This window comes from Bombina bombina, chromosome 11 (assembly GCF_027579735.1).
Source record: "Bombina bombina isolate aBomBom1 chromosome 11, aBomBom1.pri, whole genome shotgun sequence".
NCBI classification, from domain to species: Eukaryota; Metazoa; Chordata; class Amphibia; order Anura; family Bombinatoridae; genus Bombina; species Bombina bombina.
In genome coordinates this window covers 22,510,645-22,529,499 of record NC_069509.1, presented here as the reverse complement: position 1 = coordinate 22,529,499, position 18,855 = coordinate 22,510,645, and the positions used below count along the sequence as shown (strand labels likewise).

Here is an 18,855-nt window from a genome sequence, read left to right as displayed (position 1 = left end):
TATTAACCCCTAATCAGCCCTCCCTAACATCGCTGACACCTAACTTCAAGTATTAACCCCTAATCTGCCGACCGGACCTCGCCGCTACTCTAATAAATGTATTAACCCCTAAAGCTAACCCTAACACCCCCCTAAGTTAAATATAATTTTTATCTAACAAAATAAATTAAATATTATTAACTAAAGTCTTCCTATTTAAAACTAAATACTTACCTGTAAAATAAACCCTAATATAGCTACAATATAACAAATAATTATATTGTAGCTATTTTAGCATTTATATTTATTTTACAGGCAACTTTGTATTTATTTTAACTAGGTACAATAGCTATTAAATAGTTATTTACTATTTAATAGCTACCTAGTTAAAATAATTACAAAATTACCTGTAAAATAAATCCTAACCTAAGTTACAATTAAACCTAACACTACACTATCAATAAATAAATTAAATCAATAAACTACAAGTACCTACAATTAAATAAACTAAACTAAATTACAAAAAAAACAAACACTAAATTACAAAAAATAAAAAAGATTACAAGAATTTTAAGCTAATTTCACCTACTCTAAGCCCCCTAATAAAATAACAAAGCCCCCCAAAATAAAAAAAAATCCCTACCCTAATCTAAATTAAAATAGTTAAAGGGACAGTTTACTCAAAAATTTCTCCCCTTTAATTTGTTCCCAATGATCCACTTTACCTGCTGGAGTGTATTAAATTGTTTACAAGTAGCTCCTTTACCCTTATATTGGCATTTGAAATAGTTGATTTAGCATGTGGTATCCCCACCTATTCTGAAAGTTTGTGGCCGCGCGTACCAGCTATAGATAAGCTTTGTAAACTCAGCCAGCAGAAGAAATTACACTCCCAGTGCGATATAGCAGAGATAAGGTAATAAAATGTTGATTTTCCATTGTTCTCTCAAAGTACTGGTGATTGTTTTAAGGACAGATATAAGATAAAGAAGCAGGTATATTTGCACAATGTGATACAGTAATGAGATCGGATTATACCTACAAGCTCAACCCATTTTATTAGGTTGTGTCTTCAAAACACAAAATCAGAGCTTTAATATACACAAATAAGCCTTAAAAAGCTAATTTTCATAAATTTTTTACTCTGCAGTTGGTAAAAAAAGCAATTGTAAACACATTAAGGGAAAAACTATTTTACAGTATACTGTCCCTTTAACAGTTGATATCTAGATTTACAATGTAATAATTTTGTTGGGTCATATGTATTTTTGCAGACACAGGGATATTAATCATGTGTGGGGTTTATTTTTATTGTTAAATCTTTAACACTGTTGCTTATTTAAATTTATCTTCACCTTTGTATCCATTCATGAAAACTAATTATACACCACCTGCAGTAGAGGGAGGTTTTCTGTTATTCATTGGTCTGAAGTTGTTTTAAAGGAGACTCTGGATTTTTATCAGTATTACTAGCCTGAGGAAACGGCGTGGTGAACGCCGAGAAACGCGTAGCGTGTTTTACTGATTTGTTTTTTAAAACATTTTTACTATTGTAATCTGCAATTTCTTTATAGTATTATATAAAGTTTTTTTTACTTTTTAAATATCTAGAGTCTTCTGTTTTTTCACGGCTGTTTGCATCCAATACCAGAGGATACATTTTGGTCTGTACACATACATCTTCGATATCTATATGTGCACTGGGACACTGAAATATACCCAGTAGGCGAAACTTGCACTATTGTGTGCGCTTCAAATTGTGAGTACCCCTCTACTTGGGATCTGCTTACAGGGTACATATACCGGATTGTTCTGCACTAGGAATCGCCCTCTTTTCTTTCCACTCTTTAGACTGCTGAATCTTTCATCGATTCCAGGAGGAGCTGCCCTTACTTGTGCACAGTATACTGGGACACTGCTGAGTTCCCAGATTGTTCTCCTTGGCATTACCTTTGCCGCTACATTTTGTGAATATTATTTCATTAATTGTACTCCCATACAACATACCTATTGGCTACACTAGGAGGCGCCCTTTCTTTTTCTTTGTATCTTTACCAATTTGTCGCTCTTCCATTTGGCCTAGCCACAGCTCCAAGAATCTTTTCAAAGGTTCTCTGTGCCTCACTCTCTGTAATCAGAGAACGGGGTATTGCGGTGTTTCCTTATTTGGACGATATCTTGGTACTAGCTCAGTCTTTACATTCTGCAGAATCTCACATGAATCAACTAGTGTTGTTTCTTCAAAGACATGTTTGGAGGATCAATTTACCAAAATTTAATTTGATTCCTTTGACAAGGGTCACCTTTTTAGGTTTCCAGATAGATTCAACTTTTCGGAACCTTCAGTCTCAATCATTCCCTTCAGTAGCTATGTGCATGGAGGTTTTAGGTCTCATGACTGCGGCATTGGCACGATCCCCTTTGCTCGTTTTCATATGAGACCTCTCCAGCTTTGTATGCTGAACCAATGGTGCAGGGATTATACAAATATATCACAATTAATATCCTTAAATCCCAATGTTCAACTCTCTCTGACTTGGTGGTTAGATCACCATCGTATAATTCAGGGGGCCTCTTTTGTTTGTCCAACCTGGACTGTGATCACAACAGATGCAAATCTTTCAGGTTTGGAAGCTGTCTGGGGATCTCTGACAGCACAAGGGGTTTGGAAATCTTAAGAGGCGAGGTTACCAATCAATATTTTAGAACTCCATGCTATTTTCAGGGCTCTTCAGGTTTGGCCTCTGTTGAAGAGAGAACAGTTCATTTGTTTTCAGACAGACAATATCACAACTGTGGCATATGTCAACCATCAGGGTGGGACTCACAGTCCCCAAGCTATGAAAGAAGTATCTTGAATACTTGCTTGGGTGGAATCCAACTCCTGTCTAATTTCTGCAGTTCATATCCCAGGTATAGACAATTGGGAAGCGGATTATTATTACACAAATAGATCTGATGGCTTCCCATCTAAACAAGAAACTACCCAGGTACCTGTCCAGGTCCAGAGATCCTCAGGCAGAAGCGGTGGATGCGTTAACAGTTCCTTGGTGTTACCAACCTGCTTATATCTTCCTACCTCTGGTTCTTCTTCCAAGAGTGATTTCCAAGATCATCATGGAACAATCGTTTGTGTTGCTGGTAACTCCAGCATGGCCTCACAGGTTTTGGTATGTGGATCTTGTTTGGATGTCCAGTTGCCAACCTTTGCCTCTTCCATTAAGGTCAGACCTATGTCTCAAGGTCCGTTTTTCCATTAGGATCTCAAATCATTAAATTTGAAGGTATGGAAATTGAACGCCTAGTGCTTAGTCATAGAGGTTTCTCTGACTCAGTGATTAATACTATGTTACAGGCTCATAAATCTGTTTCTAGGAAGATTTACTATCGAGTTTGAAAGACTTATATTTCATGGTGTTCTTCTCATAAGTTCTCCTGGCATTCTTTCAGAATTCCTAGAATTTTACAGTTTCTTCAGGATGATTTGGATAAGGGTTTGTCTGCAAGTTCCTTGAAGGGACAAATATCTGCTCTTTATGTTTTATTTCACAGAAAGATTGCTAAGCTTCCTGATATGCACTGCTTTGTACAGGCTTTGGTCCGTATCAAGCCTGTCATTAAATCAATCTCTTCTCCTTAGAGTCTTAATTTGGTTTCGAAGGCTTCACAGGCTCCTCCGTTTGAGCCTATGCATTCTTTGGAGATTAAACTACTTTCTTGGAAAGTGTTGTTTCTTTTGGCCATCTCTTCTGCTAGAAGAGTTTTCGAATTATCTGCTCTTTCTTGTGAATCTCCTTTTCTGATTTTTCATCAGGATAAGGCGGTTTTGCGGACTTCATTTAAATTTCTACCTAAGGTTGTGAATTCTAACAACATTAATAGAGAAATTGTTGTCCCTTCTTTGTGTCCTAATCTTAAGAATTCTTTGGAGAGATCCTTACATTCTTTCGATGTGGTAAGAGCTTTAAAATATAAGATTGAAGCTACTAAAGATTTCAGGAAGACTTCTAGTCTATTTGTTATCTTTTCTGGTTCTAGGAAAGGTCAGAAAGCTACTGCCATTTCCTTGGCTGATTGGAACAGCCTATAGAATGCGAGCTCAATCCTATTGGCTGATTGGATCAGCCAATAGGATTTTTTCAACCTTAATTCCGATTGACTGATAGAATTCTATCAGCCAATCGGAATCTAAGGGACGCCATCTTGGATGACGTCATTTAAAGGAACCTTCATTCATCATTAGTCGTCGGAAAGAAGAGAATGCTCTGCATCGGATGCCTTAAAGATGGACCCGCTCCGCTCTGGATGGATGAAGATAGAAGATGCCCGTCTGGATGAAGACTTCTGCCCGTCTGGAGGACCACTTCTCCCGGCTTGGATGAAGACTTCTCCCGGCTTCGTTGAGGACTTCTTGCCGCTTCAATGAAGGCTTCTCCCGGCTTTGTTGAGGATGGATGTCGGATCTTCAAAACTGTAAGTGGCTCTTCAGGGGGTTAGTGTTAGGTTTTTTTAAGGATTTATTGGGTGGGTTTTATTTTTAGGTTAGGTCTTTTGGCTGAAATAGAGCTAACTGCCATTTTAAGGGCAATGCCCATCCAAATGCCCTTTTCAGGGCAATGGGAAGCCTAGGTTTTTTTTAGTTAGGGTTTTATTTGGGGGGTTGGTTGTGTGGGTGGTGGGTTAAACTGTTGGGGGGGTTGTTTGTATTTTTTGTTCAGGTAAAAGAGCTGATTGCTTTGGGGCAATGCCCCGCGAAAGGCCCTTTTAAGGGCTATTGGTAGTTTAGTTTAGGCTAGGAGTTCTTTTATTTTGAGTGGGCTTTTTTTATTTTGATAGGGCTATTAGATTAGGTGTAATTAGTTTAAATATCTTGTCATTTGTTTTTTATTTTGTGTAATTTAGGTAATTGTATTTAATTTAGGTAATGTATTTAATTGTATTGTAGTGTTAGGGTAACTTAGATTAGGTTTTTTTTTACAGGTAAATTTGTATTTATTTTAGCTGGGTAATTAGTAAATAGTTAATAACTATTTAGTAACTGTTCTACCTAGTTAAAATAAATACAAACTTGCCTGTAAAATAAAAATAAACCCTAAGCTAGATACAATGTAACTATTAGTTATATTGTAGCTAGCTTAGGGTTTATTTTACAGGTAAGTATTTAGTTTTAAATAGGAATAATTTAGGTAATGATAGTAATTTTATTTAGATTTATTTTAATTATATTTAAGTTAGGGGATGTTAGGGTTAGACTTAGGTTTAGGGGTTAATACATTTAAAATGTTGAGGGCGGCAGATTAGGGGTTAATAAATGTAGGTAGGTTGCGGCGACATTGGGGAGGGAGATTAGGGGTTAATAAATATAATATAGGTGTCGGCGATGTTGAGGGCAGCTGATTAGGGGTTAATAAGTATAATGTAGGTGGCGGCGATGTCCAGAGCGGCAGATTAGGGGTTAATAAGTATAATGTAGGTGTAGGCGATGTTAGGGGCATCAGATTAGGGGTTAATAATATTTAACTAGTGTTTGCGAGGCGGGAGTGTGGCGGTTTAGGGGTTATTATGTTTATTCTAGTGGCGGCGATGTCCGGAGCAGCAGATTAGGGGTTAATAATTTTAGTTTAGTGTTTGCAATGCGGGAGGGCCTCGGTTTAGGGGTTAATAGGTAGTTTATGGGTGTTAGTGTACTTTTTAGCACTTTAGTTATGAGTTTTATGCTACAGCTTTATAGCGTAAAACTCATAACTACTGACTTTAGATTGCGGTACGAATCTTGATGGGATAGGGTGTACTGCTCACTTTTTGGCATAAAAAAAAAAAGCTTGTAATACTTGACTGTCCCTTTTAATGCTTCTTTCTTTAACAAAGAATGAGACACCCTCGGCTACATTACAAGTTTTTTGTTATGGTGAAAAATCTCCATAACGCTGCTTTTTCACTACCGCTGGTATTACGAGTCTTGCAGGTACAGGTGTACCGCATGCTTTTTTGGCCGTCATGCAACGCAACTACCGCAGTTTTCCAAAAGTCCTTTTTCAATGGGACTCACATAGCGCCGGTATTAGGAGTTTGCCTGGGAGGCCAAAAAGTGAATCCATAACGTAAACTGAAAGTCAGTAGTTATGGCTTTTATGTTACAAAGCCGTAACATAAAACTCATAACTAAACTGCTAAAAAGTACACTAACACCCATAAACTACCTATTAACCCCTAAACTGAGGCCCTCCCGCATCGCAAATACTATAATAAAATTACAGTATTAACTCCTATTCCTCCGCTCTGTACATCGCCGCCACTATAATAAACATATTAACCCCTAAGCCGCAGTACTCCCGCATCAAAAACACTAATGAAATATTATTAACCCCTAATCTGCTGCCCCCAATGTCACCGCCGCCACTATACTAAAGTTATTAACCCCTAAACCTAACCCTAAGTCTAATCCTAAATCTAACCCTAACACCCACTAACTTTAATATAATTAAAATAAATCTAAATAAAAATTACAATTAATACCTAATAATAGGTTTATTGCGATGTAGGGGTTTTGCAGTTTAGGGGTAAATAGGTTTATTGCGATGTAGGGGTTTTGCGGTTTAGGGGTTAATAGGGTAAATAGATTTATTGCGATGTGGGGGTTAATAGGGTAATTAGGTGTATTGAGATGTGGGTGGTTGATTAAGTGGTTATTAATTTTAGTTTTAATTGCGATTTCTTTGGGGGAAGGTGGAAATATATGAATATAAATAAATGTTAGGTTTATTTTTGGGAGGCGGCTCAGTCTAAACATTATTTATACAGTCACAATGCAGATAGTGACTGTATAAATAATGTAGACACTGACATTTTTATTAATGCTTATTTTTTTTGTGTCAGTGTCTACATTATTGATACAGTAACTATGCATTGATACAGTATAAATTGTGTGGGCGGAGTTACGGAAATTGCTGATCGCAACTTCCGACAATATTTTAAGGTTATAGGAATTAACATATACGTCAGTGTCAATCAAACACTGCACGTTTGTGGAAAGCCACGCTTCTCGCTCGCCGCAAATCGTGTGTGTCGCTCGCGACTAACCACGTCCCTTCCTGTGTGCTCAGCGGATCCCGGCGTAGGGTTAAGGGAGATGTTGTACCGGTCGGCAGTCCAAGTAAGTTAAGAAGCTGCCACAGCTTACCTAGCCTTCTACGTTGCCTGTGATGTGAAGAGGCAAAATGGATCCCTACGCCGGGATCCGCTGAGCACACAGGGAGGCACCTCTGCATAAGACACTTCTCCTCGCTGTCACGGAGCAGTAGCCGATAGCTCTGTGACATACAGGAGACAGTTCCCGGTCTGCTCATACTCAGGAGACATTAGTGAAGGGATCCATAACCGTACGCTATATACAGTGAAGGCATTCTACATTACCGAGCTCTATATATATATATATCTTCATTCTGGTAAAGAATTTGAACAAGAAGAACCCATTCGAACAACAGGTCTCCAAGAACAGCACCAGGACTTAGGAGAACTATCCTAGTGAATCATCTTTAAACCTGGGCACATCGCTTACCTCATATGATTGAGGACACATCTGGTAAGCAGAAATTTCACTATTGAACCCACAAATTGTGATGAAATCCAACGTATAAGACTATTTCCACATTTCTTTTTATATTTATATTTATATATATTGGGACATACTTTTTATATATATATATATTTTTGGACATATTTTTGGACCTATTCATTGTTTACAGTATAGCTGAGCGCCTCTACCACAAGTTGAAATTGTTCTCTTTGTATACTATATATATATATATATATATATATATATATATATATATATGAAAGCAGTATAGTTAATAAAAGTGTTGCTATAACAATATCATATAAAAAAAATATTATTTCTACATCAGTAGCCTTATTATCTATACTAGATTTGGAATATATTTAGGACAACAGTCCATCCAGATAAGGTTGTCACTATACCTGTTGGTTATATAAATATACATTTTCAATAAGTTTGGCAAATAGGGTTTGGCTAAACTGGTATATGTATATATATATATATATATATATATATATATATATATATATATATATATATATATATATATATATATATATATATATATATATATATATATATATATATATATATATAGGACAGTTGAACATAAAAAAGGCTGTCACTACACCTGTAAAAATATTTATATATAGATTAAAGCAGTTTTCACAATACATTTTTGCTATTTTGGAAGCTTTATTATATATTCTGTTGTTTTATTAGACATTTCATATTTTTATTATATTTAAGACAGTAGTCCATTCAATATATATTTTAGCATAAACTAAAGAAAAGAAATGGAACATCTTGTTAAAAGTACCATACAAAAAGATAGGGAATCAAGTACTCTTTTAAATAGTCAACATCAGAATGTATTTCTCTCTGACTTATATACTAAAGCTCAGATCAGTGTAAGAATACTCTGTGCTAGTAAAACATAGCAATTGTCACAGAAATGTTTACAGGACAAAATCACATTGCAATATACAAGAAGTCATGTGACTATAAGAAATATAACCCTGTGTGAGAACACAACCTATGTAACAAAAACAGAAACATAGTATAAATATCTTTTAAATATACACCTTCTATAGTACATCGCTCATACTACACCCCAGCTGCGCACAGAACCCAAGAAAAATACAAGGGCTACGTCTGGGCAGGTTATACGTAGGGATCTAAGTATAACAATATACCTTAAGAAGATACACAAAAACAAGGTTAGTGTGTACCACATCATAACTCTCTTCAGGTCACTAATAAACGTCAAAGGTTTTAAATTAAATTATCTGTACTCTATGCCGCTTAAAGGGCCACTAAACCCAAAATCTTTCTTTCATGATTCAGATAGAACATACAAATTTAAACAACATTACAATTTACTTCTATTATTTATTTTGCTTCATTTTTGAGATATCCTTATTTGAAGAAAAAGCAATGCACATGGGTGAGCCAATCACATGAGACTTCTATGTGCAGCAACCAATCAGCAGCTACTGAGCATATCTAGATATGCTTTTCAGCAAAGAATATCAAGATAATAAAACAAATTAGATAATAGAAGTAAATTAGAAAGATGTTTAAAAATGCATTCTCTTTCTAAATCATAAAAGAAAAAATGTGGGTATCATGGCCCTTTAAGGAACATTGGTTCTTTATTGATTGTAATCATTGTAAATATTTTTATCACATTGTATATGTATGTAGCATTGATTATTTTCCTAAGGTATTTTATGTTAATTATGGGTGGAGCTATTCAGAAATATAAGCTCCAATAGCAGGGCATAGATCCAGTAGCCCTGAGGAAGCCCCATCTTGCACATGACGTTGGGGGTGAAACGATCGTAGGCATTGGATTGTAAGAGCACGTGACATACCCGGATGAAGAAGTATGCTGTTTTCTCACGCCACACGATTTTGGCATTTCTGTCAGTTAAACTTAATTATAACCCTACTACAGTTATAAATATAAAAACTCAATCATTAGCAAAGCAAAGAGAAAGGGTCACACAAATGCAATTTTATATACTTTCCATCCGTCACGAGTTTAACCCATTTCTGAGTGCTGGCATATTGACTCAGCAGTACTTTGTAGGATGCATATGTTAAAACAGAAGCTAATCGTTTAAACTATGTAAGACAAAATCAGTCCAAATTAAGGGTTGAAAAGTATACAGGTCTCATGGACCATCTTCAAAATGTAGCTGCATAGCAGGGCTTACTTCCAGGCAAAGTAGTTATACTTTCATCTACATTCCAGGGTAGTCCCAGAAACATGGTACAGAATTACCAAGATGCCATGGCTATTGTAAGAAAGTATGGGAAGCCTGATTTTTTTATAACTATGACATGACAACCCAAAATGGTCAGAAATTGTTTTAAATCTGAAAGAAGGTCAAGCGGTTGAATTTCGACCCGATTTAGTGGCAGGAGTTTTTCATTTAAAACTTCAAGAACTTCTTGATGATATCACAAAGAAACATGTTTTGGGTAAACCAGCTGCAAAAGTTCATGTAATTGAATTTCAAAAACGTGGGTTACCTCATGCACATATTTTGCTTATATTATGTGCACAAGATAAGCCTAAAAATGCACAAGTTATTCATAGCTTTATTTGTGCAGAAATACCACACATTGAAGTCAATCCATGGTTACATGCAATTGTTACCAAACACATGATACATGGGCCCTGCAGGGAGCATAATCTAAGATCTCCATGTATGGTTGATGGGGTTTGCTCTAAGCAATTTCCAAAATCTTTCCAAGAAGAAACTGTAATCAATGTAGATGGTTATCCATGTTACAAGAGAAGCAAAAAAAGTCTATCAATAGAAATAAATGGTAAAAAAAAATAGATAACTCTTGGGTTGTACCATACAACCCATACTTGACGAAAATAAAACTGCCATATTAATATTGAAAGCTGTGCTTCCATAAAAAGTGTAAAGTACATATTCAAATATATTTATAAAGGGCATGACTGTGCAAATATTGCAATTAAAGAACATGAAACACTTCTTCAAGATAAGATAACTTCATTTATTGATTCCTTATATGTTAGTGCTCCAGAAGCAGCATGGTGGCTTTTTGGCTTTCCTATGCACAATCAAACGCATACAATTGTGCGATTACAAGTTCACCTTCCTGGAGAACAGTCAGTATATTTTATTGAAGACAATATTGAAACTGCAGTAGAAAGAACACATTATAGAGACACAACTTTGACTGCTTGGTTTAAATTAAACAAAGAAGATTTGTCAGCTCATGCATTTCTATACACTGATATTCCTCATCATTTTGTTTTCCATCAAAAGACAACAACATGGGAAAAAAAAAGAGTACAAGATCGAGCACATAACACTATTGGTCGTATGTACTCTGTAAGTTTAATTTCAGATGTTGAGAGATTTTGTTTACGCCTGCTTTTACTTTATGTTAAAGGAGCAACTTCTTTTGAAGATACTCGTACAGTTGATGGTGTTCAATTTCACACCTTTAAAGAAGCAGCTCAAAAACGTCTTTTTGAAGATGATCAATATTGGTATTTAACTCTTCATGAAGCTGCAAGTGAAATGATGCCTCGACTGCTTAGAGAGCTTTTTGCTCATATTTGTGCTTTAGCATCTCCACCAAATACTAAAGAGCTTTTTTTTGAAGACTTTTCAAGACATTCAGGTCACACATCAGAGTGTCAAAATTGTTTAAATTATGCTCTAAGAGATATTCAGTATATATGAATTGTTCATGGAAAAAATTGTCAAGATTTTGGTTTACCAAATCCTCCAAACAATTTACCTGAAAATCCCAGAGATCTCTATGATGCTTCTTTTGAAAGTTATACTGGAGTTCAAATGAAGGCATCTTTTAATGACCTACAAAGAGAAAGTTTTGAAGAAATAAATGCTGCATCAGAAAATGACAGTTTACCACAAAGGTGTTATTTCCTTGATGGTCCAGGTGGTAGTGGAAAAAACTTACCTGTACAAAATTCTGTTGAAGACAATTAGAGGGAATAGTGAGGTAGCATTACCAGTTGCTTCAAAAGGTATTGCGGCAAATTTGCTGGAAGCTGGACGAACTTACCATTCACAGTTTAAATTGTCAGTTCCTCTGGTGGATATTTCAACATATTCCATGAGGCAAACCTCTAATGATGCGCAATTGATTCGTAGTGCAAAGATAATTATTTGGGATGAGTCAACCATGTCTTCCAATGATGCACTTAGATGTGTTGACAAACTGCTTCAAGAGTTGATGAACAACAACAAACCTTTTGGAGGCAAAACTATTCTGCTCAGTGGGGATTTCAGACAAACTCTTCCTGTTGTTGCACACGGAAGTAGAGCAGCTATAGTTGAAGCCATTATAAAATATATTCCACTCTGGGATAAGTTCAAAGTTTTGAAGCTGACTAATAATGTCAGATCTCTATACTGTTAGCCTACTAGGAGGCTATATAGTTAGTAAGCTTAAGGCCCTTGGTGTAGCGCTCGGTCCGCTTCCCCTATTCTAATAATGTCAGATCTGTTGATCCAGAGTTTAGCTCTTGGCTTTTAAAGCTTGGAGATGGACTACTGACAAATGAGCATGGTTTGCATGAAGACATCTTTGACATTCCATCCCAAAGGATATGCAAAGACTCCATTGTAAAGGAGATTTTTGGTGAAGAGTTAAAAGATTCTGATGCTTATAAGTCCAAAAATAGTGATGTTGATAAAATCAATGAGGAAGTTCTGAGTTTGTTAGAAGGTGAAACCTCTACTCACTTAAGTACAGATTCCATTGATGATGAATCACAGGGAGATAAGGATAACTACGCAGTTGAGTTTTTAAATGAATTGGCACCTTCTGGAATGCCAGTTCATAAACTCAATCTAAAAAAGGTAGTATTATGCTTTTGTGTAATCTTAACACCAAGGCCTCTATTTATCAAGCCGTCAATTTACCCGCATTCGACGGCCCCAATACGCTCGCCTAAGTTCGCCTAACATCGCTGCCGCGGACCTGAATACGCTCTCCAAAATTATCAAGAAAGCTGTCAAAAAGCCGCGCACCAAGTACGGGGCGATGAGCAGCGGACTGTTGTTAACTTACAGTCATCAATCTCGCTGCTCTTCGGCTTTTTCCCAGCTTTATTGATAAACTGTCACTAAGCACCCACACTATACTGTTTTACCCCCTATACCGCCGCCCCCGGAGCCCCCCGCAACTAAATAAAGTTATTAACCCCTAAACCACCGCTCCCGGACCCCGCCGCACCTACATAAAGTTATTAACCCCTAAACCGCCACTCCCGGAGCCCACTGCCACCTACAATATATATATATATATATATATATATATATTAACCCATAATCTGCCACCCCCAATACCGCCGCCACCTACATAAACTTATTAACCCCTATCCTGCTGCTCTCGGAGCCCTCTGCAACTAAGTAAAATGTTTAACCCCTAAACCGCTGCTCCCGGAGCCCACCGCCACCTACATTACATTTATCAACCCCTATCCTGCCCCCCCTACACCGCCGCCACCTACATTACATTTATAAACCCCTAATCTGCCCCACTACACCGCTGCCACCTACATTACATTTATTAACCCCTAATTGCCCCCCTACACCGCCGCCACTATAGGAAATGAATTAACCCCTAAACCTAAGTCTAACCCTTACACCCCCTAACTTAAATATAATTTAAATACATCTAAATAAAATTACTATTATTAACTAAATTATTCCTATTTAAAACTAAATAGTTACCTATAAAATAAACCCTAACATAGCTACAATATAACTAATAGTTACATTGTAGCTATTTTAGGATTTATTGTTATTTTATAGGCAAGTTTGTATTTATTTTAACTAGGTAGAATAGTTATTAAATAGTTATTAACTATTTAATAACTCCCTAGCTAAAATAAATACAAAATTACCTGTAAAATAAATCCTAACCTAAGTTACAATTACACCTAACACTATACTATAATTAAATAAATTAAATTAATTCAATACAATTGCCCCAAAGTAATCAGCTCTTTTACCTGGAAAAAAAAAAGAAATACAACCCCCCCAACATTAAAACCCACCACCCACACACCCAACCCTACTCTAAAACCCACCCAAACCCCCCTTAAAAAAAACCTAACACTAACCCCCTGAAGATTACCCTACCTTGAGCTGTCTTCACCCAGCCAGGCCTAAATCCTCAACGAATCCGGGTGAAGTGGTCCTCCAGATGGGCAGAAGTCTTCATCAAATCTGGCCAGAAGAGGTCCTCCAGACGGGCAGAAGTCTTCATCCAGGCGGCATCTTCTATCTTCTTCCATCCGACGAGGAGTGGCACCATCTTGAAGACATCCGACGCGGAGCATCCATTGATCCCGACGACTAAACGACGAATGATGGTTCCTTTAATTGACGTCATCCAAGATGGCGTCCCTTGAATTCCGATTGGCTGATAGGATTCTATCAGCCAATCGGGATTAAGGTAGGAAAAATCAGATTGGCTGATGCTATCAGCCAATCGGATTGAAGTTCAATCCGATTGGCTGATCCAATCAGCCAATCGGATTGACCTCGCATTCTATTGGCTGATCCGATCAGCCATTAGAATGCGAGGTCAATCCTATTGGCTGATTGGATCAGCCAATCGGATTGAACTTCAATCCGATTGGCTGATAGCATCAGCCAATCTGATTTTTCCTACCTTAATTCCGATTGGCTGATAGAATCCTATCAGCCAATAAGAATTCAAGGGACGCCATCTTGGATGACGTCATTTAAAGGAACCATCATTCGTCGTTTAGTCGTCGGGATCGATGGATGCTCCGCGTCGGATGTCTTCAAGATGGTGCCGCTCCTCGTCGGATGGAAGAAGATAGAAGATTCCGCCTGGATGAAGACTTCTGCCCGTCTGGAGGACCTCTTCTGGCCGGATTGGATGAAGACTTCTGCCCATCTGGAGGACCACTTCGCCCAAATTCGTTGAGGACTTAGGCCCGGCTGGGTGAAGACGGCTCAAGGTAGGGTGATCTTCAGGGGGTTAGTGTTAGGTTGTTTTAAGGGGGGTTTGGGTGGGTTTTGGAGTAGGGTTGGGTGTGTGGGTGGTGGGTGGGTTTTAATGTTGGGGGGTTGTATTTCTTTTTTTTTTCAGGTAAAAGAGCTGATTACTTTGGGGCAATGCCCTGCAAAAGGCCCTTTTAAGGGCTATTTGTAATTTAGTAGAGGGTAGGGAATTTTATTATTTTGGGGGTATTTTTAATTTTATTAGGGGGCTTAGATTAGGTGCAATTAGTTTAAAATTCTTGTAATTTTTTTTTATTTTCTGTAATTTAGTGTTTGTTTTTTTGTACTTTAGTTAATTTTAGTTAATTTTATTTAATTGTAGGTAATTGTATTTAATTAATTTAATTTATTTAATTATAGTATAGTGTTAGGTGTAATTGTAATTTAGGTTAGGATTTATTTTACAGGTAATTTTTGTATTTATTTTAGCTAGGGAGTTATTAAATAGTTAATAACTATTTAATAACTATTCTACCTAGTTAAAATAAATACAAACTTGCCTATAAAATAAAAATAAATCCTAAAATAGCTACAATGTAACTATTAGTTATATTGTAGCTATCTTAGGGTTTATTTTACAGGTAAGTATTTAGTTTTAAATAGGAATAATTTAGTTAATAATAGTAATATTTATTTAGATTTATTTAAATTCTATTTAATTTAGGTGGTGTTAGGGTAAGGGTTAGACTTAGGTTTAGGGTTTAATAACTTTAATATAGTGGCGGAGGTGTAGGATGGGGCAGGATAGGGGTTAATAAGTTTAATGTGGGGGGCAGGATAGGGGATAATATGTATAATGTAGGTGGTGGCGGGGTCCATTAGCGGCGGTTTAGGGGTTAATACCTTTATTTAGTTGCGGCGGTGTCCGTGAGCGGTGGTTTAGGGGTTAATACCTTTATTTAGTTGCGGCGGGGTCCGGGAGCGGTGGTTTAGGGGTTAATACCTTTATTTAGTTGCAACAGGGTCCGGGAGCGGCGGTTTAGGGGTTAATAAGTATTATATAGGTGGCGGCGGTGTAGGGGGGGCAGATTAGGAGTGTTTAGACTTGGGGTACATGTTAGGGTGTTAGGTGTAGACATTTCCCATAGGAATCAATGGGATATCGGGAAGCAGCGAACATGAGCTTTCGCTGCTGTCAGACTCCCATTGATTCCTATGGGATCCACCGCCTCTAGGGCGGCGGATTGAAAACCAGGTATGCTGGGCCGGAATAGTGGCGAGCGTACCTGGTTGTTCTTTGATAACTACCAAAAGTAGTCAGATTGTGCCGAACTTGCGTTCGGAATATCTGTAGTGACGTTAAGCATCGATCTGTGTCAGACTGAGTCCGGCGGATCGTATGTTACGTCACTAGATTCTACTTTTGCCGGTCTGTAGGGCTTGATAACTATGGCGAATCAGCCTCGCCATAAATACGCTGCGGAATTCCAGCATATTTGCGGTTGACGGCTTGATAAATAGAGGCCCAAAAGTGGACTTTGTAATGGCACCAGATTAGTTGTAAAAGTATTGCGTGAAAATGTAATTATTGCACAACTATTAACAGGTACAGCTGAAGGGCAAAATCTTTTCATTCCCTGAATAGATTTAACCCCAAGTAATACAGAACTTCCTTTTGTGTAAAAAGAAGACAATTCCCAGTTAAATTAGCATTCGCTATGACAATTAACAAAGCTTAGGGACAAACTTTAGAAAGAGTTGGCATCTATTTGCCAGAGCCAGTTTTTAGCTATGGACAGTTATATGTAGCTTTTTCATGGGTAAAAATCTCTGCAGATGTAAAAGTTAAGGTCATAGACGGACAAGAACAAGGGAAATGATGCCTGTTTTACTAAAAAATGTTGTATATAAAGAAATATACTTAAAGTAAATATAATTTAAAGAGAAGAAACTTTTTATTTATTTAGGACAGTAGTTTGTCTAATTAGAGTGTGGCTATATCTGTAGTTTATTATATAGAAAATAGTTTTGATATATTTAAGATAGTAGTCCATTAAAATTATAGTATTGCTACACCTGTAGCTTAATTTTTTATATAAAAGAAGAGTTACAAAATACGTTGTTTCTACATCTGTAGTTTAAAAAATAATTAGACTGCCCTCTGAGCAGGCTTATCAACTACTCTCCTTTATAATCCATAATGAGTACCTGATCTTCCTTACGTATCGCTACTTATCTGCTGCACCTCTCGCCCATAAACTTCACTGGCTTCCTCTAACCTCCAGAATCAAGCAAAAAACATGACTCTGACATTGGCCCTCAATAACACTGCTCCCCCTGTATCTCTTACCTTATCTCAAGATACTCTCCCTTTTATCCCCCTCACTCTGCTCATGACCTCCTTCTCTCCTCTTTTGTCACCTTCTCACACGCCCATCAACAGGCCTTCTCTAGAACAGCTCCTATTTTGTTGAACTCTCTGCCTTGCTTTACAAGACTCTCCATTAGTTTTCAAAGTTTCAAGCATTTTTTAAAGAATCTACTGTTCAGGGATGCATACATTACACACTAACCTTCTGCTACCTCTCCTCCTTTTGTCATCCCCTTTATCCACCTTAGCATGTAAGCCTACGAGCCCAGCTGTTTTGTAGATCACTTTCATTAGAGTTGGCTTACAACAGTGCAACTCTTGGCAGGGTCCTATACCCATGTATCTCCTATAAAGTTACCTTTGCATATTATACCTTTATTTATAGCGTTGGAGAACCTGTTGGCACTCTACAAATAACTGATAATAATAACTCCTCCTAGTTACTATAATGAGCACCAGAGCTGGGGGGTTGCTTAAACTAATGGAAGATGGTCAGTTTTCCTATTTTAAATATGATGGACCCCATTTATCAAGCAGCTTGCAGAAAAGGTTTCAAGCTACCGAACCTGTTGACACATGTTCGTTCGGAGCTTTCGAAGTGGCATCCTAAGTTTTTTTTTACATGCACAAATGTATGCAGCCCCCTTAACTTGCTCTTTCCACAATTTTTTGAGCATTTTAGACAAATAAGCTCCAAATGATTTTTCCTGAAAGGTAAATTGTGATTGCAGTTTTGCATAAATGGCCCGCACTGCAAGGACTCCAAAGCCGCATACATGTATGTCATGAAGTTAAGTCTAAGGGAACTCAAGCTAACATAGCTGATAGGTGTCAACTAACAATCTCATACTTCATTAACATGAGATACATACAAATGGTCTCTGTTTGGAGGTGGTTGATATTTACGATTGAAGTTCCAGTTTGGCGTCTTTTTGATCCGCGCTCCATGTTTACAATTCCTGATACTATTATATTTCATGTTCCACACTTAAAACAATGTCGTCCACATTATAATTAAAACAACTGTCTGTGTGGAGTGCATTTATTGGCTCATAATCCTCATGGTGCTAAATTATAGATTCTCCTCTCCCACAAAGCACCTCCCAACAGTTTCTATTTTAGTAATGTAATGTGGCGGTATAAGAAAGACGTTTGGATTTTTTTTTTTACATTTTCATTTGTTTGTTTTAGCGTATATCTAGATTTGTTTTCCTTTGTATTATTTCCTCTGATGTTTTAATAATAAATCTAATTCTTCCTGACTGCAGTTTCTACAGCGTACCCAGCAGACACATGCCTTGGGACGGCCTGGCACAGTCAATGAAGTTGCTCAAATGATCGCCTTTCTGGCTTCCGACGCAGCCTCCTTTATTACTGGAGTAACCATTCCTGTGGATGGAGGGCGTCATGCCATGTGCCCACGCTAAGGTTGAACAAGGGGGAACAAATTCTTAACTGGAAGTTCTTTACAACAAAAACATGAATACCAAGCTTGCACCTGTAACAGTATCTGCATAACAAACCAGAAAATACCATTAACATTTTGTAAAAATTAAACATTACAACCTCACACTGATTCAGTCATCTAATTCCTTTCTATTATAAACATCAGTTATCTACAATACATTTTATATACAAAATATAAGCTTGTGAGGAGTATAATAAAATGATTATTTATAATATATTATGGTAAGTTATGAGAACATTGTGCTAAACATAGACAGTTTTGTAACTAGAAAAAAAGGCTGTGGCATCTGATCTTCATTAACATACTTTTACAAATATATTTTTTTAAACACAAGGCAGCCAGAGAGGGAGGTAACATTACCCGAGCCACTGCCTTAAGGGAAATAAAATATTCTTTTCCAACACATATGCTTTAATATTTTTTTATTTTTTTTTTACTAACCCTGGTTAACCGCAGATAGGCTAAACACAGCTCTCTC

At 37.2% G+C, this 18,855-nt stretch overlaps 1 protein-coding gene across 1 annotated transcript in view; it reads left to right on the top strand.

Annotated features, from left to right (window-relative positions):
- The window catches only part of LOC128642207 (3-oxoacyl-[acyl-carrier-protein] reductase FabG), a 68,000-nt gene extending 49,521 nt beyond the window's left edge, over positions 1-18,479 (top strand). Inside the window, exon 8 of the mRNA XM_053694902.1 lies at positions 18,178-18,479. Coding sequence (XP_053550877.1) covers positions 18,178-18,336 — 159 coding nt within the window. The 3' untranslated portion in view covers positions 18,337-18,479. The remainder of the gene's footprint in view (positions 1-18,177) is intronic.
- The last annotated feature ends 376 nt before the right edge of the window (positions 18,480-18,855 follow it).